The sequence below is a fragment of the Odontesthes bonariensis genome, chromosome 6, assembly GCF_027942865.1.
Source record: "Odontesthes bonariensis isolate fOdoBon6 chromosome 6, fOdoBon6.hap1, whole genome shotgun sequence".
NCBI lineage: Eukaryota > Metazoa > Chordata > Actinopteri > Atheriniformes > Atherinopsidae > Odontesthes > Odontesthes bonariensis.
In genome coordinates, this window is record NC_134511.1 from 36,260,468 (window position 1) to 36,281,010 (window position 20,543).

Consider the following 20,543-nt stretch of genomic DNA (forward strand, 5'->3'; position numbering starts at 1 on the left):
TTTTGTTTGTCCGTATATCTTTTTTACTTTGACCAAGACATGTTCCTATTTTTTGTCAGATTGCTCATATGAGTTGCTGAGAAAAGCAAACTTTTATGGGATGTCTGACACAAATGGGGAGGTTGCATGTTTGACCACACTTGACTTAAATAGACGACATGTCTGTCGCATGCCTGCATAGACAATGAATGTTTACCATGACTGATCACTGAAGCATGTTTTGACTCCTATAGAACATGCTTTTCATGTAAGGCCCCGTGAGTGTGTGGTTATATCACTGACTAAACCAGACACCTTCAGGGAACAGCAAGTGCCTGGCCAGGCCAGTTCTAACTGGATCTGTAGTCATGCTCTTCACAGACGTGACTTGTTTTCCTCAGTCTTTGTATGCTACATTCAAAGGAAACCATCTACAAGCTGTGAGGAGTGTTGGTGTTTTCTGTATATTGCTCTTACCCTTGAGAAACTACAATGAATTAGCAGAGCTGTGACGAATGTAACTAATGCTCAGGAAAAACTTAAAGGCGGGGTAGGGGATCTTTTTCTGGAACATTTTTTTACATATTGCTTGAAATACTCTTCACACCCCCATTGCAACCAATTAATTAAAAGTTTTGACACAAATATGAAAAGTTTTAGTGGCCTCTAGAACGTACAATCTAGGAAAAACAGTATCCAATCATTGTGAACGGACCGTTCACAATGATTGGATTCTGATGCCATCTGTCAAACTGCAATCTGCTCCTCCCTACCAAACAGAATGATCTCAGTTTTGTCTTCATTTAATTGTAGAAAATTCTCTCTCATCCAGGTGTTTACTTCCTCCAGACACTGACACAGTACGTCTGCTGGGCTGCAGTCGTCCGGTGACAGAGACACATAAAGTTGTGTATCGTCTGCATAACTGTGATAATTGATGTTAAAATTCTGCAATATCTGACCCAAAGGGAGCATATACAAGTTAAACAGAAGAGGTCCAAGAATTGACCCCTGGGGGACTCCACAAGTCATGGCCACTCGCTCAGATTCATAGCTGCCAATAGTAACAAAATAACTCCGGCCTTCTAAGTAGGACCTGAACCAGTTAAGGACCGCTCCAGAAAGTCCAACCCAGTTTTCCAGCCTGTGCAACAGGATTCTGTGATCTACAGTATCAAACGCAGCGCTAAGGTCCAACAGAACCAGGACTGAAACATTACCAGAATCAGTATTCAACCTGATGTCGTTTAACACTTTGACCAGAGCTGTTTCAGTGCTGTGATGACGTCTGAAGCCTGATTGAAACTTATCAAGACTTCCACTTTCATTCAGAAAGTCGTTGAGCTGGTTAAATACAACTTTCTCAATAATCTTGGATATAAAAGAGAGGTTAGAGACAGGTCTGTAGTTGTTCATCATAGAGGCGTCTAGAGTTCTCTTCTTTAGGAGTGGCTTAATGGCAGCTGTCTTTAGTGACTTGGGAAAAATGCCTGATGCCAGTGAGCTGTTAACTATTCGTAGGAGATCACTTTCTACTGAGGTAAAAACAGTTTTTAAAAAGTCGGATGGTATTATGTCCAGAGAACAAGTTGTTGATTTCAGCTGCCGAACTGTTTCCTCTAGGATTTTTAAATCAACATTATTAAATTGTGACATAACGTCAGAGTTATTTCTAGGTTTTAGACACAGATTAGTTTTCTTGTTTGTCTGTGTTGCGTGAATGTTTTGTCTAATTGTTTTGATTTTTCGGCTAAAAAAGTGGGCAAATTCGTTGCATTTCTCAGTGGAGAGGAGGTCTGGGTTTGACTGTTTAGGAGGATTTGTGAGTTTTTCAACCATAGCAAACAGAGTTCGAGAATTGTTGACATTCTTATTAATCATTTCAGATAAATGCAGCTGTCTGGCCTTGCACAGCTCATTGTTATAACTACGCAGGCTTTCTTTATATAGCTCATAGTGAATCTGAAGCTTTGTTTTCCTCCATTTACGTTCAGCTTTCCTGCATTCTCTTTTCAGATTTTTGACCGTAGTGGTGTTTCTCCATGGGGTTTTCTGTTTGATCAAGGTGCTCTTGATTCTTATCGGTGCAACAGCTTCCATTACATTAAAAATTTTCAAGTTAAAATGATCCAGCATTCCTTCAACCGACTCTGCGCTCATTGTTGGTAACATAACTATGGCCTCCCTAAACTGAGCACTTGTTTTCTCATTGATATACCTCTTCTTAACTGAGAAGCTGGTTGTTTGAACATTCTGAGTAATATGTAAATCAAATAAAATACAAAAATGGTCAGACAAGGCCAAATCAGTAACAACAACAGAAGAAATATCAACACCTTTAGAAATGAGCAGGTCCAGAATGTGACCTCGAAGGTGGGTAGGTTCTGTTACATGCTGCCACAAACCAAACATAGCGTACCCTGCTCCGTGAACGAATTACGCGTCCAGAAGCTTGGCAGGAAGCTAAACTAGCACCTAGCATTATTAAACGTATAGTTAGCATAAACTAAATACTAAATACTAAATACGGCAACGATCGATGCTTGCTGTCAGAACAGCGCTCGTGCACCTTCGTGCTCGTGCGCGTTCATGTACTCTAGAGGCGTGCCTTCGGGGGGAAAGTGAAGAAAAGGGTTGGGACTTTTTACCTGTGTATTTTCAAAATGCAGCTTCACTGGACTCAAAATCCAGGATCTCCTACCCTACCTTTAAGTCCTTTAAGTTGAATGTCAATTAATACAATTTCCAAAGTATTATTTAGGAGGAACTCCAGCAGTTTGACTTGGCTTCAAATCAACCAATCGAGTAACCTGCAAACACAGGTGTCCCCTCCTATTCTGACCTAAAGCCCCTCCACCCCTTTCCGACGACCCTGAATCCAATGAGCTGCTAGGAAAAAGACCCAGCCCTAGCCACCCTGTCAACTCACTTTCCAAATATAACATCATTCAAAAGTGTGGAGATGGCTGCTGTACCACTCCCTTAGGCCAGAGGAATGCTATTAGAAGTTTTTAGGTGCAGGATATTAATTGCGCAAATGTACGAACAGGCAGGCAATACAGGGGGTGTTGAAACAAAGCTGGAGTTCAAATAATGACTGAACTTTTTTCAGTCTACATTTCAGATTGTGGGTGATAAGTGCTTTACATAACAGATTTAATGCATATTGTATGCACACATTATAGAGCACTGAGATGACTTCTCCATTTAAGCATTTGTTGAGTATACTCGTACAGTAAATCTGTGTCCAATTTGAGTGAGTCAATGGATACGTGTTGTGAAAAAGTGGTTTTAGCTGAGGAATAATAAGGCATAGAGATGATTAGAAGGCAGAGGAATATAATTTATTAGATGGTCAAGACATTAAAGTTAAAAAGCAGTACAATACAGAAGCATTTTACAAAGTAAACACCAAGTACAATTGGGAAGCAAACTCAGTGGGATAATGTTATTTTAACAATACTTCTTTAAATTAATATTTGTATAGACAAAAACTACCCTCACCTTCTTTTTAAAAGATAATCCCCTCATTGCCACACACACCCTTATGCTTGTCTGTCTCAGTGTTCACAAGAGTTTGTCTGGAATGATTTGGAGTTTGTGAACAAGGTTCAGGGACTGAGGCCGGGTAACAAGAGGTCAGGAGGACCCTAGGTAGACACTAGATGATGCCAAGCTGTTTCTTTAGCCTCTTCAGCTCCTCCATGCTGATGTTGTTGCCACCGCACACCACAACCACCACTGGGCCCATGTGCCGTGCCAGCTTGCCATTGTCCTGTAGCTTTTTGATGATGTCGCTGTACACAGCTGCAAGGGCAGCGCCACAGGCAGGCTCTACCAGGATCTTCTCATCATCTGCAGAAAGATGAAATACCGAGAGAGAGATCAGATTCATGACCGACTTTCGTCACCTCGAGTCTGTGGCTCATCTGCATAAGCGATACTCACCTACAAAGCGCTCGACAGCTTTTACAGCCTCCTGGTCTGTGACAACCTCTGAGAAAACAGCGTGCTCGTTCACTAGTTTCATAGTCTGTGCAGAGACCCTTGTCAGGCCCAGTGTGGTTGCAACACTGCAGAGCCAAACATGAGAGCAATTTTAATCAAGAGCAAAAGCATAAAAGCCAGACATTGGTTGAAAGCATTAAGGTCATGTGTACTACCTTGTAATTGCAGGTAAAGTGACGAGCTGTCCAGCCTTCATGGCTGCATTAAGGCTGTGTGCGCCAATGGTTTCCATGGCTACAATAGGCACGTCAGCCCAGCCAGCCCGACGTAGTCCCTCCACCACTCCATTCAGCAAGCCTCCGCCTCCCACCGACAGCACTATTGCCCCAGGCTTTTCCCTTAAGTCATGCTCCAACTCCTTCACCAGAGACGTGTGGCCTTCCCTTTACACACAGACACAATCTGTTAGTTTCAACACTGGAATTCACAGTAATGTAGGCAATCTGTGCACGCTGCAGCCCCATTCATCCTTCCATTTTAAAGCAGCATTTTTCCTAAAATTCAAGTGTATTATAAAGTGCTGATTGTGCCAATTTATGGCAGCATTTGACACTTTAGCCTTCATGCCTAAATAGTAAATTATCTGACAACCCCTCAAAGTGAGCTCTGATAGCATGCCTCCTGACAGCACATCATTCATCCACAGCAACTATTCCATGTTTGAATGTCAGTGCATGATAAGATGAGGGTTACCATCAGTCATGCACACGCTCATCTCTTGATGGAACCGTTTCCTCTGCATTGAACTGTGCACCGTAATGTCAGTCATGCCAAGCAGACTGACTGAAACTCACCAGATGAGGGGGTCATCAAAGGGGGATATGAATATCCAGCCCGGGTTGTTTGCCACAAGCTGCTGTCCATATTCAATACTTTCATTCAGAGCCTAAAAAAAAAAAATAATAATAATAATATTTGCAGTTCCGCATTACTTCGGTGGGACAACACTTTACACTGTAATTCTTATATATTTATCCTAAATATAAGCAATGGATGAAGAGGAAATACAAGACAAAAAAAAAAAAAAGTGTTGTGATTGATGTAAAGAATAAGACTGAGACTTCCAACCTTGCCATGGATGACAACAGTGGCACCCTCGTCCTTCAGCCTCTCCACTGTTGGGTTTGGTGTGACACTTGGAACCACTATGGTTGCAGGTACCCCGAGCTGCCGTGCAGAATAAGCAGCTGCCATGCCAGCATTTCCTCCTTTGGAGACCCAAATTGTTAAAACGACACATTTGGAAACATGGTCAAACAAAGATTGAAGATATTTTGCTCTCATACTCACCTGAACAGCAGACAAATCGCTCACATCCTCGCTCTGCCCACTAAAGAAAAACAAAACATGTCAGTCAACACAAGTTGACAAAAAGCCAGTGTTCAGACTGGAGCGCACACACACACATGAACTGGTCCATGCAGCGTTTTTCAGACTGGTTGGTAGTCATTAAATGAGTCTTTATCAGTGACAACCCCCTTTTAAAAACAGGACAAATCACATTAGATTACTCACAGTTTTAGAGAGATGACCGATGCCCCTGATCTTAAAGGATCCTGTTGGCTGAGATGAATCCAGCTTGAGATATACAGAGGTCCCAGCCACTTTGGTCAGTGCGAGGCTCTGCCTCACTGGAGTGGCCACATGAAGAGGTTGCTGGGTCTTCATCTTACTGCTTAACAGAAAAACACAGGAATTTTTGAGGAGACGGGTGCCACACAGAGCATCAAACTGGTACAAGAGAGACTTGAAAATGTGAATGCAAAGCCACCATGGCAGTTATTGAAATGTCAGCTGGCTCCTCTTGATGCTTGTCCCAACACAGGCTAACTAATTTTGACCAGTGATTACCATATTTTAACTTACCAAACTCGAGTGGAAGATGAGGAAACAAGCTGGGCTGGATTATCAGTGATCCCCAATGATCTTATTTCTGACACTCTTCCAAGTTAAATTAATATATACTTGCTTTGGTGTGGGCTTGTCAAAGGAGGCACACCTCTGGACCAATCAGCTTTAGGCACTCATCAGACCCCTCCCAGGATGGGACAGACCGAGCATTAATGTAATTATCCAATGAATTTCACCTAAGTGAGAACCTGAGTTTCTTCAGGCCCTAAGCTGTTTTCAGTGACGTGATAGGAGTTGATGTAAACTTGCATTGTCAAACAGTCTGGACTGAGCTTGTGTACAGTGGCCGCAAAGGCCAGTGAACAAAATGATACAACCCAGATAAAAGCACATTTTTAAATAGCTCTCTAAGGTAGAAAGTATTCAATACTTGCTCATACACAATAATAACTTAGTTTCACTCTCTTCTGGCTTTGTTTAAAACAATCCATGACATTTTTTTACTCACAGTCGTTTGCATGTTCTCTCCCCTCTTAAGGAGCTGTGCTCACAGCTGCATTACCAAAAGAGTCGTGACTATTTTGGCACCGATCCTCAGATACCAAAAGCGGGCTCCGGGCTGCCTCAGGGCAGACGGTTCAAACCTGAATTATCCGGTGTTCAGGACTCAGGGCTGTAAAACGTCGAGCTGGCGGGCTTTAAATATCTATCTGAGTTTAAAGCAAAATTTGCCTTAAAATATAACGCAGGCATTAGTGGAATTTGATCTTAAGGCAGCCTTTTGCATCATCCTGTATTTCTTCATTTTCAGATAGAGATTCAGTGTAACTGCTCGGGTTCACATGCACTTCACAGCGCTAGACCTCATAAAACCTATATTTTTACATAAAAATCATTATGCCATTGTCATAATCAGATATAATCGACTGATGTATTCAACCAACTGCTTCACCAGTTGTCTGTTATCATAACATGTAAAAAATTTTTTTTTTCTTTCTTTCAAAAAGGTTAAGTCACTTTTACTTTTAAAACTAACAAAGTTGTTCTTTTGGGTGGGGAGAGAACTAAAATTGAAAACATATGAGATAAATCATCACTTCAGGTTACTTGCTGGGGACACTGTGTTAAAAAAGAAAGGAAATAAGCAAATCAAACAAAGGGCCCGGATGTAATACAAGAAAACGTTTGACTGAAATGAGGTTTTCCATACACAGAGTAAACCAAACTCCTTTTACGTATATATATCTATTGTAACATGACTGCATGGACAATAAAATGTTTCATATCACAGCACAGATGGCTTCTCCATAGCTTTAGTGAATACTTCCTTCTCTGTCTCTGTTGAACACGTAAAACATGCTTTTTCCCTCACAGATGCTTTGAAAAGCCCAAGCAGAGTCAGTTCCATTTAAATGTTTGGATAGAAGCCGTATACCAGTGAGACAGCACAGACAATCCCAGAGGCTCGTACTGCAGCTATCAATATGGCTGTCAGCTACATTCGTCCTTTTCCAGCTTCAATATTCTAAAATGTTTCCTGCCGAAGAGGCTTATTTCAAAAATGTTCTTTTCAAGAGAATTATGACTGATGGTTTCAAGGCAAAGGGTTACATTGTGAGGGGTTATCGCACCATCTGCTGGCGAGGATCTGCACACACAAAGAGTATTTTAATATGGGACCATCAGTCTGTAGTGAACTGGTGTTGCCTTTTTTTCCTGATGTCACTGAAAAAATAGTTTCAGTGCCAGATTCGTGTGTGCAGTTGTTTATAATAATTCATTGATGTAAACCTACCCTCAAGGTGGAAATTGATATCAGAACATAGACGTGGGGTTAGACGTGGGGTTGTTCAGTGAAGCCCATCTAAATAGTTACTTACTAATAGTCATAATGCTCGGGCCTTATTTGCTACAGTTGACAGGCTAACAAACCCTCCTGTGTTAGTGGCAACTGAACTTCATTCCACCATGGCCTGCAATGACTTTGCCAAATTCTTCACAGACAAAATCCAAAATATTAGACAAGCAGTTAAACACCATTACACAGTTCCAACCCATTAACAGCAAAGACCTGGAGGACATCTTACGTCAGCTGAACTCCTCCTCTTGCTGTTTAGAATGTCTGAATACAGACGGTGGAAAAATGTCAGTCTTAGTTTTACTAGATCTCAGTGCTGCATTTGATACAGTTGACCACAATATATTACTGAAACGACTGGAAAACTGGGCGGGTCTTTCCGGAACTGTACTAAACTGGTTCAAAACATACTTAGAGAACAGGAAATACTTTGTGTCAATAGCTAACTTTACATCTGAGCACACAAGAGTCACATGTGGAGTTCCCCAAGGTTCCATCCTGGGACCTCTTCTGTTTAACATCTACATGCTCCCAATGGCACAGATTATAAAAAACAACAAAATAAACTACCATAGCTATGCAGATGACACGCAGATATATATTACAATGTCACCAGGAGACCGAGGCCCTGTACAGGCTTTTGGTAAATGCATTGAGGAGATTAATGACTGGATGTGCCACAACTTTCTCCAGCTAAACAAAAACAAAACTGAGGTAATTGTCTTTGGAGCCAAAGAGAAACGATTACAGGTCACCACAGAACTTCAATCTATACACCTAGAAACTACCAACCAGGCCAGAAATCTGGGTGTAGTGATGGATTCAGACCTAAATTTGGAAAAACACATTAAGGCAGTAACAAAGTCAGCCTACTATCACCTTAAGAATATATCAAGGTTAAAGGATCTGATGTGTCAGCAGGACCTGGAAAAACGAGTCCATGCATTCATCTTTAGTAGGCTTGATTACTGTAACAGCATCTTTACAGCTCTACCTAAAAAGTCAGTTAGACAACTGCAGCTTATTCAGATCTCTGCTGCTCGAGTCCTCACTAAGACCAAAAAAGTGGACCACATCAGTCCAGCTCTGAGGTCTTTACACCGGCTGCCTGTCCATCAGAGGACAGACTTTAAAGTTCTGATGTTGGTCTATAAAGCTCTGAATGGTCTAGGACCAAAATACATCAGTGACCTCCTGATCCAGTATGAACCTTCCAGAGCCCTCAGGTCATCTGGATCCGGTCTTCTATCAGTTCCCAGAGTCAGAACCAGACATGGAGAAGCTGCATTCAGCTTCTATGCTCCACATGTCTGGAACAAACTCCCAGAAAGCCTCAGATCAGCTGAAACACTCAGTGTATTTAAGTCCAGGTTGAAGACACACCTATTTTCAGCTGCGTTTGAATAAAGCTCAAAACTTAATCACATTTTAACTCCTGATTTTATCTGGTCTTATCTATTGAAATGGCTTCTTTAAATGACACAGCGGATAAGTTTGAGAGGATTGTTATAATTTCGAACAAATGCTATTTTATTTGAATGAAACATGTCCAGGAGAACTCTGCTTCTTGCCTGATGGGATAGGCTCCAACCTGCCTGCGACCCTGAATAGGAGGACACGGGTATGGAAAATGAATATATGAATGAATGAATTAAAGTTCATGCCAAATGCCATTATTCCCTACAAAGAGAGAAAGAGGACATATTGCCAGCCAATGTTTATGGATGTATACTATCAGGGGAACCTTTATTTTTTATATAATGGTGTAAAGCTGCCATATGGCGAAAGACATTATTTCATTCTCAACCCCCCCTTTATCACGTTCAGGGTCACAGGCGGCTGGAACCTATCATCGCTGCTGTTATGCATAGGGTCTGGAGGCCCACACCGTGGACAGGTCGCAAAGGTCACCACAGGGCTGACTCAGAAAAACGGACAACCAAAAATACTCCCTACTTCCAATTAGCTTCCACTGACAGTGGGAGGAAATCAGGGTTCTCAAAGGAACAGGGAGAACATGAACTCTCCATGCAGAAAGGTCCCAGCTGAGAAATATTAAATATTGACCCTGATTTCAGGATACATTTAAAGTTTGTTAGCCTCTTGGTAAATACTAAAATGCTGGTACACAACCATCAACATGAAAAACAAAAACAAACAAATGTCCATACATACATCCATTTTCTATACCCGTTGCTTAACAACCACTGAAGAGGGTTGTTCCCAGAAGTCATCGGGTACTCCCTGGAGTCCCATGTTTTTGGACAGTGGGAGGAAGCTGGAGTGAACCCATGCATACACAGGGAGAACATGCAAACTCCTCACAGAAAGGCCCCAGCTGGGAGTTGAACCTGGAACCCTTATTTGCTTTGAGGCGGCGGTGCTAACCACCACACCACCGTGCAGCCCACAAATTAATGTAATAACGCAAATTGTAATCATGCCACAGCAATAAACTTGGCCACTTGAGGTGGCTATTTTCCATGTTCACCCGTGACCTTACAGGATCTTTGAAAATAGCCACCTCAAAGATCCAAGATATTTTATTCCCTTTTTTTTTTTTTTTTTTTTTTTTTAAGAACTGCCTTGACTTCCACTTTTTAAATTGCAGAGCTTTTAGTATCCGCTGACTGATTTATTCATTAATACTACTTTCCTCCTATGACTGAAGCTCCAACAGAGGTTCCTGCCTCTGTGTGCACAGCAGCGCTCAAAAATCCGCTATGGCAACAGAGGGAAAAAAAGACACGAAAAAAAGGGAAAAGATTTGACAACATGGCGCACTTTCTTTGAGGAAAGTTTCTCTTGAGAGGCACACGGCTCCGTTTCTTTTTTTTTGGTGTATTTCGTCGGCGTTTAACGACCTTTACGCAGCAAAGTCGACTTTTTGGCTGGATTTGGAAGAGTTCTTGATGCACAAAGAGTCGACACGAAGTCTACAAAGAATGTGATGGGATGAGAGCGATAACCCGTCTCACAAACCAACGCAGTCACACAGGATGGAGAAACAAGCAACTCTGAAAGAAAAGGTAAACACGTTTCCAAAAACAAATGTCGGGTTGCGAGCTGTCAGCTACTTGTGCTTGTTGGCATTTTATTATCCAGATTTGTTTTTACTCCGCGTCCTTTCCAGGAAATACCAATTGACCATTCCTGCAAAAACCTCGTAAAAGTCCTCTATCGATTTTCCAGCCATGCATTCTGCGCTGCACAGTGGATGTGTGGGCTCTCCTGCAGCACACAGTGACCAACGCAAATGGGAATTTTCTGTCAGTGGAGGATCATACGAAACAGGCCCTTACTTCAGACTACACTTATTTGGAGTTGCATGAAGAGAAGTTTGCACTGCCAGTAAATAGTAGGCTCTATAGCAGAGAGTTTGACTGTATTGCCACGAATAAATCCATCCCCCCCCCAAACGGAACCGCTAATCGGTGCAATCCAAGCTACATTTGACTTTGGAGAACTGAGTGAATCTCAGTCTCTGATTCCTTGGGATCACGTTGGTGGTGTGAGTGCATTGGTGCAGGCTCTCATTATCTCTCACTCTCCACCCTTCCTGCTCAGTGCTGCCCACATACAGAAGGCAGACCTCAGTGTGTTGCTGCAGATTCCCAGCCTAAAGAAAGAAAAGCTGCATGCTCTCGAGCCTCGGAAGCTCGAGTCAATAATGGATGCTTCTCCTGACACTTCTCTGGGTGCGAACTTTTGCATGTCGGCATGGGTGACAGCTGTAGTGTGGATGTCACCCCCCTCACACTCCATGTGTGTGTTTGTAAGAAGTGGGCTGCCTCTCCATGGCACTGTTTAAACTACCATGTACAGAACACACCAGTTCATCCTGGCTGTTGTTTAGGTTGCTGAATTAATTTCATATGACCAATGATACTCAGGTTTTGAATTAGCACCTTGGACACTTGAAAGTTAACCCCTTCCAACAGAAACAGAAACATTTTTCAACTACTGTTATGGCGAGAAGGGCAACAAAAGTGGGGAAGATTAAGGTTAAAGAATGCTCAAAAGCTGATGGTCGGAGCTGTATTGTAACACAATGTCAATCTGCTTGATACCCAAAGCCCTCATTTCGGCTGCTTATCCTCCCAGAGTCTCTGGAAGTAATTACCAAGCCTGCCCTATCCCAGAATTCAGTCGGAGGAGGTGTGGTGAGAAAGAGGTGTAGTGGAAGCCAGCCCAGGAAACTTTCAGCCCTGAGATGATTTTCATAATTCAGCAATTCTTAGCAAACTGTCACTGTTTAATGTTCACAGCACTCATCTACATGTTGTAATCGATCAGTCATTAGGGGTTGGATGCAGTTACCAGAGGACTAAGAGTCAGTATAAGGGCTCCTTCTGCTGCTTGGTTAAGGAGTGTGGAAACAATGATAGATTAAATGCCACAATGCAGACGACTTGGTCTATAAACCAGGAATGAGATTTACTGCTACATGTCCAGATGAGTAAAAGCTAAATGGCTGCGTACAGCAGAATAGATGAGGGCTTTATTTTAAACCTATTGTGAACTGAACTATAGTGACAGGAAGTAAAAAGAAAGTCTTATATGCTGCATAGTGAGATTATCATTAGATGTGGTTTTACCGAAAGTTCATATATGTGCAAAATTTAGATCTCAAGTTCTCCACTGAAAAAAGTTTTGTTGAGAGAAAAACTTAAATACAATCTAGCCCAGTCTGGATTATTTTGAAACCTTTATTTATCATTGAAAAAAGTGCAGTATTTTTTCTATGCTATAACCATATGAATAATAATGTTATAGCTTTAGTGAAACAAAATAAATGGATCCCAGCCTTCCTGTTCTTTCTTTAATCTTATTTTTACAGCAAGCAATAACATTGACGTGTCATAACAGGAAGATCACAGGTGGGACAAATAACTCTCCCTCTCAGTGAGCCAGGATCTGGGAGCGAGCAAAAGGAAATTAAATTAAGTCATTTTTAGCTTTCTGATGTCTGTGCTTTGTCTGTTGTGACATGCTGTAAGTAAAAAAAATTCTATTGAGCTTCACAGCCACCGCATCTACATTTTTTCAATAGATCTGTGGGAGAAGATGTGTGAATTTGGCATACAGGCTTTGCAATAAACTCTATTTCAAAAACACTCAGCTTCAGCTTTCATTAACATTCCCTCGCACTTCCGCTGTATGCTCCAGCTGCTGTTGTCCTGCCAATGGACAGCAGACATTTTGGCCTGTCAAAGCAGCCAAAGCACAGCACATAAATATCTCAAACACAGCTTCTAGTCTTAGTAGTGCGCATGTTGGCTCACTATCATGGCTTACCAGGAAGCTTGATGGAACAAAGCCCTCGTTAACAAAAATAGTTTCACCTGTGCTGCTGTGGAAAAAGCTCTACTAAGTGCCTTGTGAGTGTTTTGGATATATTTTGAATCAGGCCGATGAGAGCTCTTCTTCTCTCTGCCTATTTGTCCAGTTTTCAATCTTCGGCTCTCGAGCAGGGGGCAGACCTATCCGGTGCGTTGCTGGAGACGACGGCGCCAGGTATGGCCTCAGCAAAGCCGAGTTCATGGAGAGAGTGCAGCAGAGCAATGAGGCGTGTCAGCGAGGTGACTTTCAGGCGGCTGTCCGTTTGTACAGTGATGCATTGCAAGCAGACCCGCAGAACTGCATCCTGTTCAGTAACCGTTCAGCAGCTTTTCTCAAACTGGGCCAACACCAAGCAGCTCTGGATGATGCTGAAAAAGCTTGTGAGCTTAATCCCAAGTGGCCAAAGGTAAGTGTGCCTCGAAAGCTTAAACTCTGGATTTGCTGATATCATACATCATCTGCTGCATAGAGCAGCACAAGAAAAGCATTTAATTTTCAGAGTAGAAATTATTGACTGGTGCAGTAATAGAGTATCACTGCTAAGAATGACAAATTTCAGGCCTAAATCTAATTTGGGAGCTTTGATGTCCATATCGTTGCAAATTTGAACTTTATCAGCGCTCAGCTGGATAGATTGAAATGATGTATGAGCTCTTTTCTAAAAGGTGTGTAATGTCAAGAGTCTTTTGTTTAAGGATTGCTGACAATAGTTATGTCAATGTAGGTAACTAATAATACAGTTAGTAATAAGGTTGTCCCACATTTATTTAGGTGCTGTTGCACTAGGAGTGAGTTTGTGTTTTTGTTTTGTTTCTCACTCAAGCACTAGTTAATTTATCTCCAGTTCAAAAGTGTTTCAAATTCTAATCACAATTTCGCTCCTCAGCTTCATTCTTGTGGCTAGTGATCAATACAAACTTTTCTGGGGTCTCGTCTTTGATCTTGTCCAGGCCTTGAGCACTAACCTGTGATAGATTTCACATTACTCAGCCACAGAGCCCACTAGGAGACCAATTCCTCTCAGTGATAGAAATGCATTGATTTCCTGATTTAGCATTGAGGGATACTTTTGTCTTTCGAGAGAGAGATTGATGATAATGTGGTAGAGTGGTATTGACGATAATTTGTCGCTACCAATGATGCATCAGTGGCCATCTCTTCTTTGATGTGAGGTCGTGTGTCTTCAGATGCTCAGGTAGGTTTCCTCCTCTGAGAAAATGTGTCATTACAGCAGGAACTGAGACACTGTCACTTTGTGTTACATAGATGGGTGCTTGCCTCATTCTCTCATGGATGGAATGAATACACATCACAATTGTAGCACTTCTGTCATCTTTTGTTAACTACAGTTCTTGATATTTGTGTTGTTATCTATATGGAGATGTCCTCAAGGTGTTATTAATCATATGTTACAAGTTATACAGCAGTGTGTTCTATATTGTCACTTCTTTGCTGAACTTAATTTCAGTGGGTTTTCATAATCCTCTGAGGCATTGAGACCAAACTATAATTGAAAATCTTTGCCAAAATCATTCCCCTCCTCTTTATATGCTGTCCAAGTACAATGAACTCTTTGTGGTCTGACTGGGGGATGGTTGGCTTAATCTGGGTTGTGTAGCTCTGCTTATTCTTGGATTTACTCTCTTGACAGCTTGACTCTCATACCCAAGTTTGGGTTATCATTCTTGGTGTGAATGTATAGCTTGACCCTCATGTTTTACTTTGTAACATGAGGCAAAGGGATTAGTGTCTGCGGTATTGACATTTTTACTGATTTGAGTGTTTCAAATTAAATTTTTTAGAGCCACCACTAGGGGTCATTCTTGTCCAACAGGAACATCTTGTCTATGCTTGAGAAAAAGGCACTCTACCAGTCAAGTTTCCAAGATGCTTTTCTTCTCATTTAGTGGAGCCAAAGGAAACTAAGTGATCATCGTGGCTGGCTTTTATCTTTATGGTAGAAAAGTGCTGTAACATGTATTATCATTTTGTGAAAAAGATGCAGGTCACAACAAATGGGTCTTCTTTTTTGTATCTCTGATGTGCAGTTTTCTGCTTTCACAGCCACTACGCATAATGGATATAAATGATATGTATTACAACTCTTGTATTCAGTCAGTGCTGCCTCACAGAATGAATTAGTAATGGTGGTCTGGCTTTGGCTTCGGAAACGAGAGGCTTGGTGTTGTGCAGTCCATCTGCCATGCCTGGGATGTTTGATGAAGGAACAGGGGTTATAATACAGGAGTGTGCTGGCATTCAGATCCTGTGTGAGTACATAATATCATCAATCATACCTCCCTATGACTGCACTTCTGCGCTGGCCCATCAACTAGTGACAGGCATGGTGTTGCTGCCCCAAGCACCAGCGAGCAGCCCACCCTCCTGAAGCCAGCCTGTGAAGGAACTCCCTGTCTAATCTGTCAGCTTTCCCTGCTTTAACTGCCATAAAACACATTCTGAGAGAAAATGTGTGGTTAAATGACCCAAGACAGCTTTAGGCCCTTTGTGCCTCTCTCCCTTACTGCATATAAAAAGCTTAAATGAGAACAAAATAGAGTGTCATGTCATAGACAAGGGGTGCACACTTCTGTGTCTGCTCACGTTTTGACTCCATGAGCCAGGCTGGGATGGAAACTGAGATACAATTTGTAGATAAACCAAGCTTCTCTTCCTGAGCTTCATTAACTTTGTTATAAAAAAGATGCTACTGCTGCAAACTCTAGTACATTAGCTTTTTGATCGATATTTGTGTCATTTATCTATGATAAAAGACATTTAAGCATCATTTGTACTGTACTTTGATGTGCCTCAAGTGCCTTTTAGGTCCACATGAGTGACGGAGAGGACAGCACTCTTTTAGACCAAATCCCAGTCTGTTCTGCTCCTCCATCTGGTCCCTCCCTCTCAACGCTGCTGTTCCAGTGACATGTTAAACAAACAACCCTTTCTGCTATCACTCTCATTCTTGAGCGCTGACAGTAGAGTTTCTAGGGAACAGAAAGAAAACTGGCACTGCAGTGTCAGGGGAAACAGCGCTATCATTTGCATAGCTTCTGATTATGGGTTATGATGGTGCTTATCAGGGGTATTCTGTCTTTTCAAATGTTACAGATGATACCCACTTATCATGATGGTTAAGTACCATCAGGTATCAATCTCTAGATGAAGCTGGAACGCTTATTTTTTTTTGGTGTATTATGTGGATACATACATACTGTACATACATACTGTTTCACCAAAATGAAATATCCATTTATGTCCCAGTGGAGTGGTCCTGGGTTTAACTGACACAATGAGTGTTTGCAGTGGAAAAGGTCACAGTGTCTGGAGTGCTGAAAGGGGACTTTAATTACAGCAGCACCATATCTAGTAACTGACAGCCTGATGCAGTGTAATGCTCCTGTTTCCTGCAGTGCTGGGCGATGACACTATATTATGTAGTTGATGTAGTTGATGTACGTTGAATAGGAAGAAAATAATTTTTTGTGCGTTTGATCTGAAGAGCTAGTCGTCAGTGGCACTAGCTCCACTTTTCATGCGGATAAAAACCATCAGGGTGCAATGCCTCACTGTTGGAATGACAGCAGGTTAAACCAGCTCTCATCTGATCTCAGAGTGTTTGAAGAAGGGGGAACTTGTTTTTTGATACAATTGATTACAGCTCTTACCTACTCTTACCTAGCACATTTATTCTTGTCTCATTGAAACCATCTAAAATATTTTCAGTATAATACCTATAAACATGTATGATAAAACAGTAGACTCTGGCTGATGGGGCTCCAGATTGTTTCTGATGATTTGTCCAATGTCATTGAAAACAAGCTGAATAATCAGTTGTAATTTTCATAATGGAGATGTGAATATGCATGATGTGGCCTGGAATTTGTTTACACTTTTAAGTTGTTCAAAACTTATGTAAACGCCGAGGCTGTCATTCAGTCTACTCACTGCATGGCTCAATGGTCTTTAGTAGAATTTTTAATGAACCATTGAATGGCATGAAGTTTGTTACCAACACTAACACCCCCCTCACGCATTTACACGTGCATTCAAATAGCATTTCCGAATCTACACATGCAGAGCTGGGTTTTTTTTGCCTTTTATACATACAGTCACAAACTAATTAGCACATTGGGGGCAGTGTTGGGCTCAGCATCCTGCCCAAGAACAATTTGACACGTGTATGGCTGGGAATCAAACGTCAACCTTCCAACTGGTAGATAATTGCTCTTCTATCTGAGCCCTGGTCGCATCTTCATCAAGTCAACATGATGTTAATTTGTCTAATACAAAGTAAGAACTTCCAATCAGATCAGCCGTAGTTGTAAATTTTTTTTATTATTGCTGATGAGCACATATCAGCGTAAAGAATCAAAAACAACGCCATGTGTCGTTTGTTCACGCTAAGGTAATGGGCGATAATTACATTAAAAGAATTAGCAATTTCTAATGGTCTTGAAAGTAACTGAATGTGAAAAAGGGTCCAAAAGGCATGTCCATGAAGGTGATGGTGGCTTTGTAAAAATAATGTACAGTGTATTAGTTTTAAGTATGAATATTTCTCACTCTAACCACACAGTTATGATTTTTATGCCTTACAGAAGTTACAGAAGCTGTATGGTGTCACTGTGTTATTGAGTGAATGTAGTGCAGAATTAAAAAAATACAAGAGGTTGTTGTATCTGGGTGTTGAATTCATGTTCCATAGCTGAAAGTACTGCGTGTAATGGCAGCATCCACCCCCACATGCCTCTTTAAGAGGACTTCGAGGCTTGCCAAAGGAAACACTTTGAGAATAATGCCTTTCCTCCTGCCTGCAGGGTTGATAGTTTAAAGGACGATGGGCCGTTACCCAGGCTCCGCCCTCGCAGTGACGCAACACCTTCGGCTCTGCTACACTTACTCAGGCAAACTGCTCATTCAGGTGGATTCGAGTTCCCGAAAAAATGGGAACTCCACCCACTTTTTCGGGAAGCAATCAACTTTGAGCAGCGGCAACGGCCCAGGGTAGAGGCGTGTTCAAGGTAGTGACGTGGTTGAACTGCCACTCAACCCATGGATTGTACACGGAAGCGCTTCATTCAATATCAACATGGAGCAGCGTCAAGCTTTTGACACTGCTGTAGATGCTGTAATGAAAGTGTTTGACGGGAGATTCTCGTTAAAAATCGAGCAAAGAACAGCCCTTGAATCATTTCTTGACAGGAAAGACGTTTTCGCCTTGCTCCCTACTGGCTTTGGTAGAGTTTAATCTACCAGTTAGCCCCGCTGGTAGCTAAATCATACGTCAGAAGAAAGAGTGGTGTGATTGGCTTAAGCTTAGGCACAGCCTTTTCTGGCCACAACCAGTAGCAACCCGAGGGAGGCGGGTTGACCAGGCCATTTCGAATCGTATTCGTTATGGTCTTGGTCAGACCAGAATCTCGAAGAGATTTGAAAGTCTATGTTAATCAGGCTAATGGGCCGTAATTAAAGGTGTGAAACGTAAAACTAATAAATCTAATCCATATCACTAGTTTGATTTTTACGTGCATAAAGAGTAAACTCATATTCTACTCTGCAACCTTAAACTCACAAATTGCTTGATGGATAAGCAGAAATAGAAAATATAAATTGGATTGAAAAACAAATGTTGAACTCTGAGCTGTGAGCCCACATTATGTATCAATAAATATTTATCATGTCCTGTGATACATATTTTAATATTAACTGTGGTGCTTTGATTTGAAGGACCTGAATTCAGATTCCATCAACCTGCAAACATTCCCATAATTATGACCAACTATAAAATGTAAATGGCTGTAGCTAATCATGAGAATACTTATATTCATCAGAGACTCATCAGCATGCTGGGCAGAGAGGGATTCTCACCATGTTGCTCTCTCAAGTCAGATGTATTGCTTTTTGCTAGTTGGTTCAGAGGCCACACTTAGCTCCTCACTTTCTGTTAAAGGGCTCAGTGGTTAGAGTCAGTCATCCAATAACCAGAAGGTTGGCAGTTCAATTCCCACTCTTGCCACTCAAAAAAGATTGGTGGAACTGATAGCTGGAGGGGTGTCAGTCCACCTCCTTGTCACGGCTGAGGTGCCCTTGAGCAAGGCACCGTACCCCCATGCTCCCCGGCGCTTCATGGCTGCCCACCGCTCCAGGTTGGCATCTGTCTCTGAGTGTGTGACCCTGTGCATGTGCATGTGTGTGTCAGCAGGTGCCAACCTGGATGGGTTAAAAGCGGAGGACAAATCTACCTTCGGGTATAAATAAAGTCACCTTACCTTATGCTTACAAGGCAACGTTTAATGACTATAATTTTCAAAACTTTTTTTTTTTGTGAAGCTCATTAAGGGGCTGAGACATTTAAACTTGAATAGTGTGGCGGCCATAGAGGAGATGTACTATTTGTGTTTAAAAGCCCAAACATGTATTATTGCAAGACACATACAATATTTGCTTAAACGTGTAAAGAAAATATTAAAAGTATATGTTCTATAAGTTCTTCCCAAATGCTAGTAGGAGTACTTAAACCCTAAGAAATCCACAGAGGGGTCATATTTTGTAACCAACTCTAGACTATTCCGAGGAGAAAAGAAATTAATATTAAAGCGTCAATTTAACTGTAACAATTTGCACCAAATGTCTCATGGGAGTACCCTAACATTGCATCAATGTTGAACATGCTTATGAATATATTTTTAGTTTAGCTTCTTATACCCCAATGGCCAACTCTCAACTTTATCAAGCTGCATATTTTGGTGTTTTGAGCAGTTATTACATACTGGATATTTGAATATTTGAATGAATCGAGAAACGATAGATTCATTGGAAGACTTCTTCTGCTCTGAAGAGATACGTTGACAAGACACATGATCTGGTCCCTGTGTAAGATAATTTGTTTTACATGATAATGCATTTGTACAGTATATATTATAAAGAAATACTTTGATATGTTTAAATTTTTAAAAAAGCGGCTTTGGAAAAAAGTACATCTGTGATCTACAGACACAAAAAAAACCTCTTTGCTGAACACTTGCTATCCTGATGTTTCATCTGTAGGCTAATGTAAGAGCTGTTGAAAACACACAGTCTCTCCACATGAAGAGGTGTGCTCTTTAAAAAAAAAAAGAGAAAAGAAATCTTCCTGACAGCTTCACCCCTCCCACTGCTGCTCGGCTGTTTTCCACTAGAGCTCCAGTGCTCACCATGGAGAGAGCAGAGTCATGAACCACTAATGAGAGGGTTCCGTTTTGCCTCTACCCAGCCGAGTCTTGACCTAATGAACAAATCAAATGAATGGCATTTAATTATAGGACAGGGAGACCGGCATGGACAGAGGGTTGGCGCTAGTGGGCACAAACCTGAAATTATTTGTCTGGAAAATCTGTGAAAGGAACGGGAGCAGTTAAATTCTGACTTTTTCCTTTCGAAGGCCTCTGTGGCTAAGCAGTGCAGCACATGTGCACTGGCCATGATTGAGGGAAAATGACCACACACACACACACACACA

General features: G+C 41.6%; 2 protein-coding genes across 3 annotated transcripts in view; one reads left to right on the plus strand and one right to left on the minus strand.

The window, feature by feature from the left end:
- Window positions 1–3,362: 3,362 nt before the first annotated feature.
- On the minus strand, window positions 3,363–5,655 carry LOC142383000 (L-serine dehydratase/L-threonine deaminase-like). The gene is made up of 7 exons (XM_075469119.1): window positions 5,503–5,655; window positions 5,278–5,317; window positions 5,056–5,195; window positions 4,782–4,873; window positions 4,143–4,370; window positions 3,928–4,052; window positions 3,363–3,834 (listed from the first exon to the last, which is right to left on the minus strand). Exons 1-7 carry the CDS (start codon window positions 5,653–5,655, stop codon window positions 3,641–3,643), a joined length of 972 nt encoding a protein of 323 aa, XP_075325234.1. The 3' UTR covers window positions 3,363–3,640.
- Window positions 5,656–10,449: 4,794 nt separating this feature from the next.
- The window catches only part of LOC142382581 (tetratricopeptide repeat protein 28-like), a 187,379-nt gene continuing 177,285 nt past the window's right edge, over window positions 10,450–20,543 (plus strand). For both annotated transcript variants that reach the window (XM_075468606.1, XM_075468607.1), the window contains exons 1-2: window positions 10,450–10,725; window positions 13,146–13,445. In XM_075468606.1, the coding sequence (XP_075324721.1) occupies window positions 10,696–10,725; window positions 13,146–13,445 (330 nt within the window). In that variant the 5' untranslated portion in view covers window positions 10,450–10,695. The remainder of the gene's footprint in view (window positions 10,726–13,145; window positions 13,446–20,543) is intronic.

Bases quoted from the DNA above. Each gene is read 5' to 3' on its own strand.
- LOC142383000 (XM_075469119.1), bottom strand. From the start codon at position 5,655: ATGAAGACCCAGCAACCTCTTCATGTGGCCACTCCAGTGAGGCAGAGC. The intron at 5,318-5,502 runs GTGAGTAATCTA...GTTTTTCTTTAG, and splicing joins TCGGTCATCTCTCTAAAACT to TGGGCAGAGCGAGGATGTGA. The intron at 4,053-4,142 runs GTAGTACACATG...TTGGCTCTGCAG, and splicing joins ACTTTACCTGCAATTACAAG to TGTTGCAACCACACTGGGCC.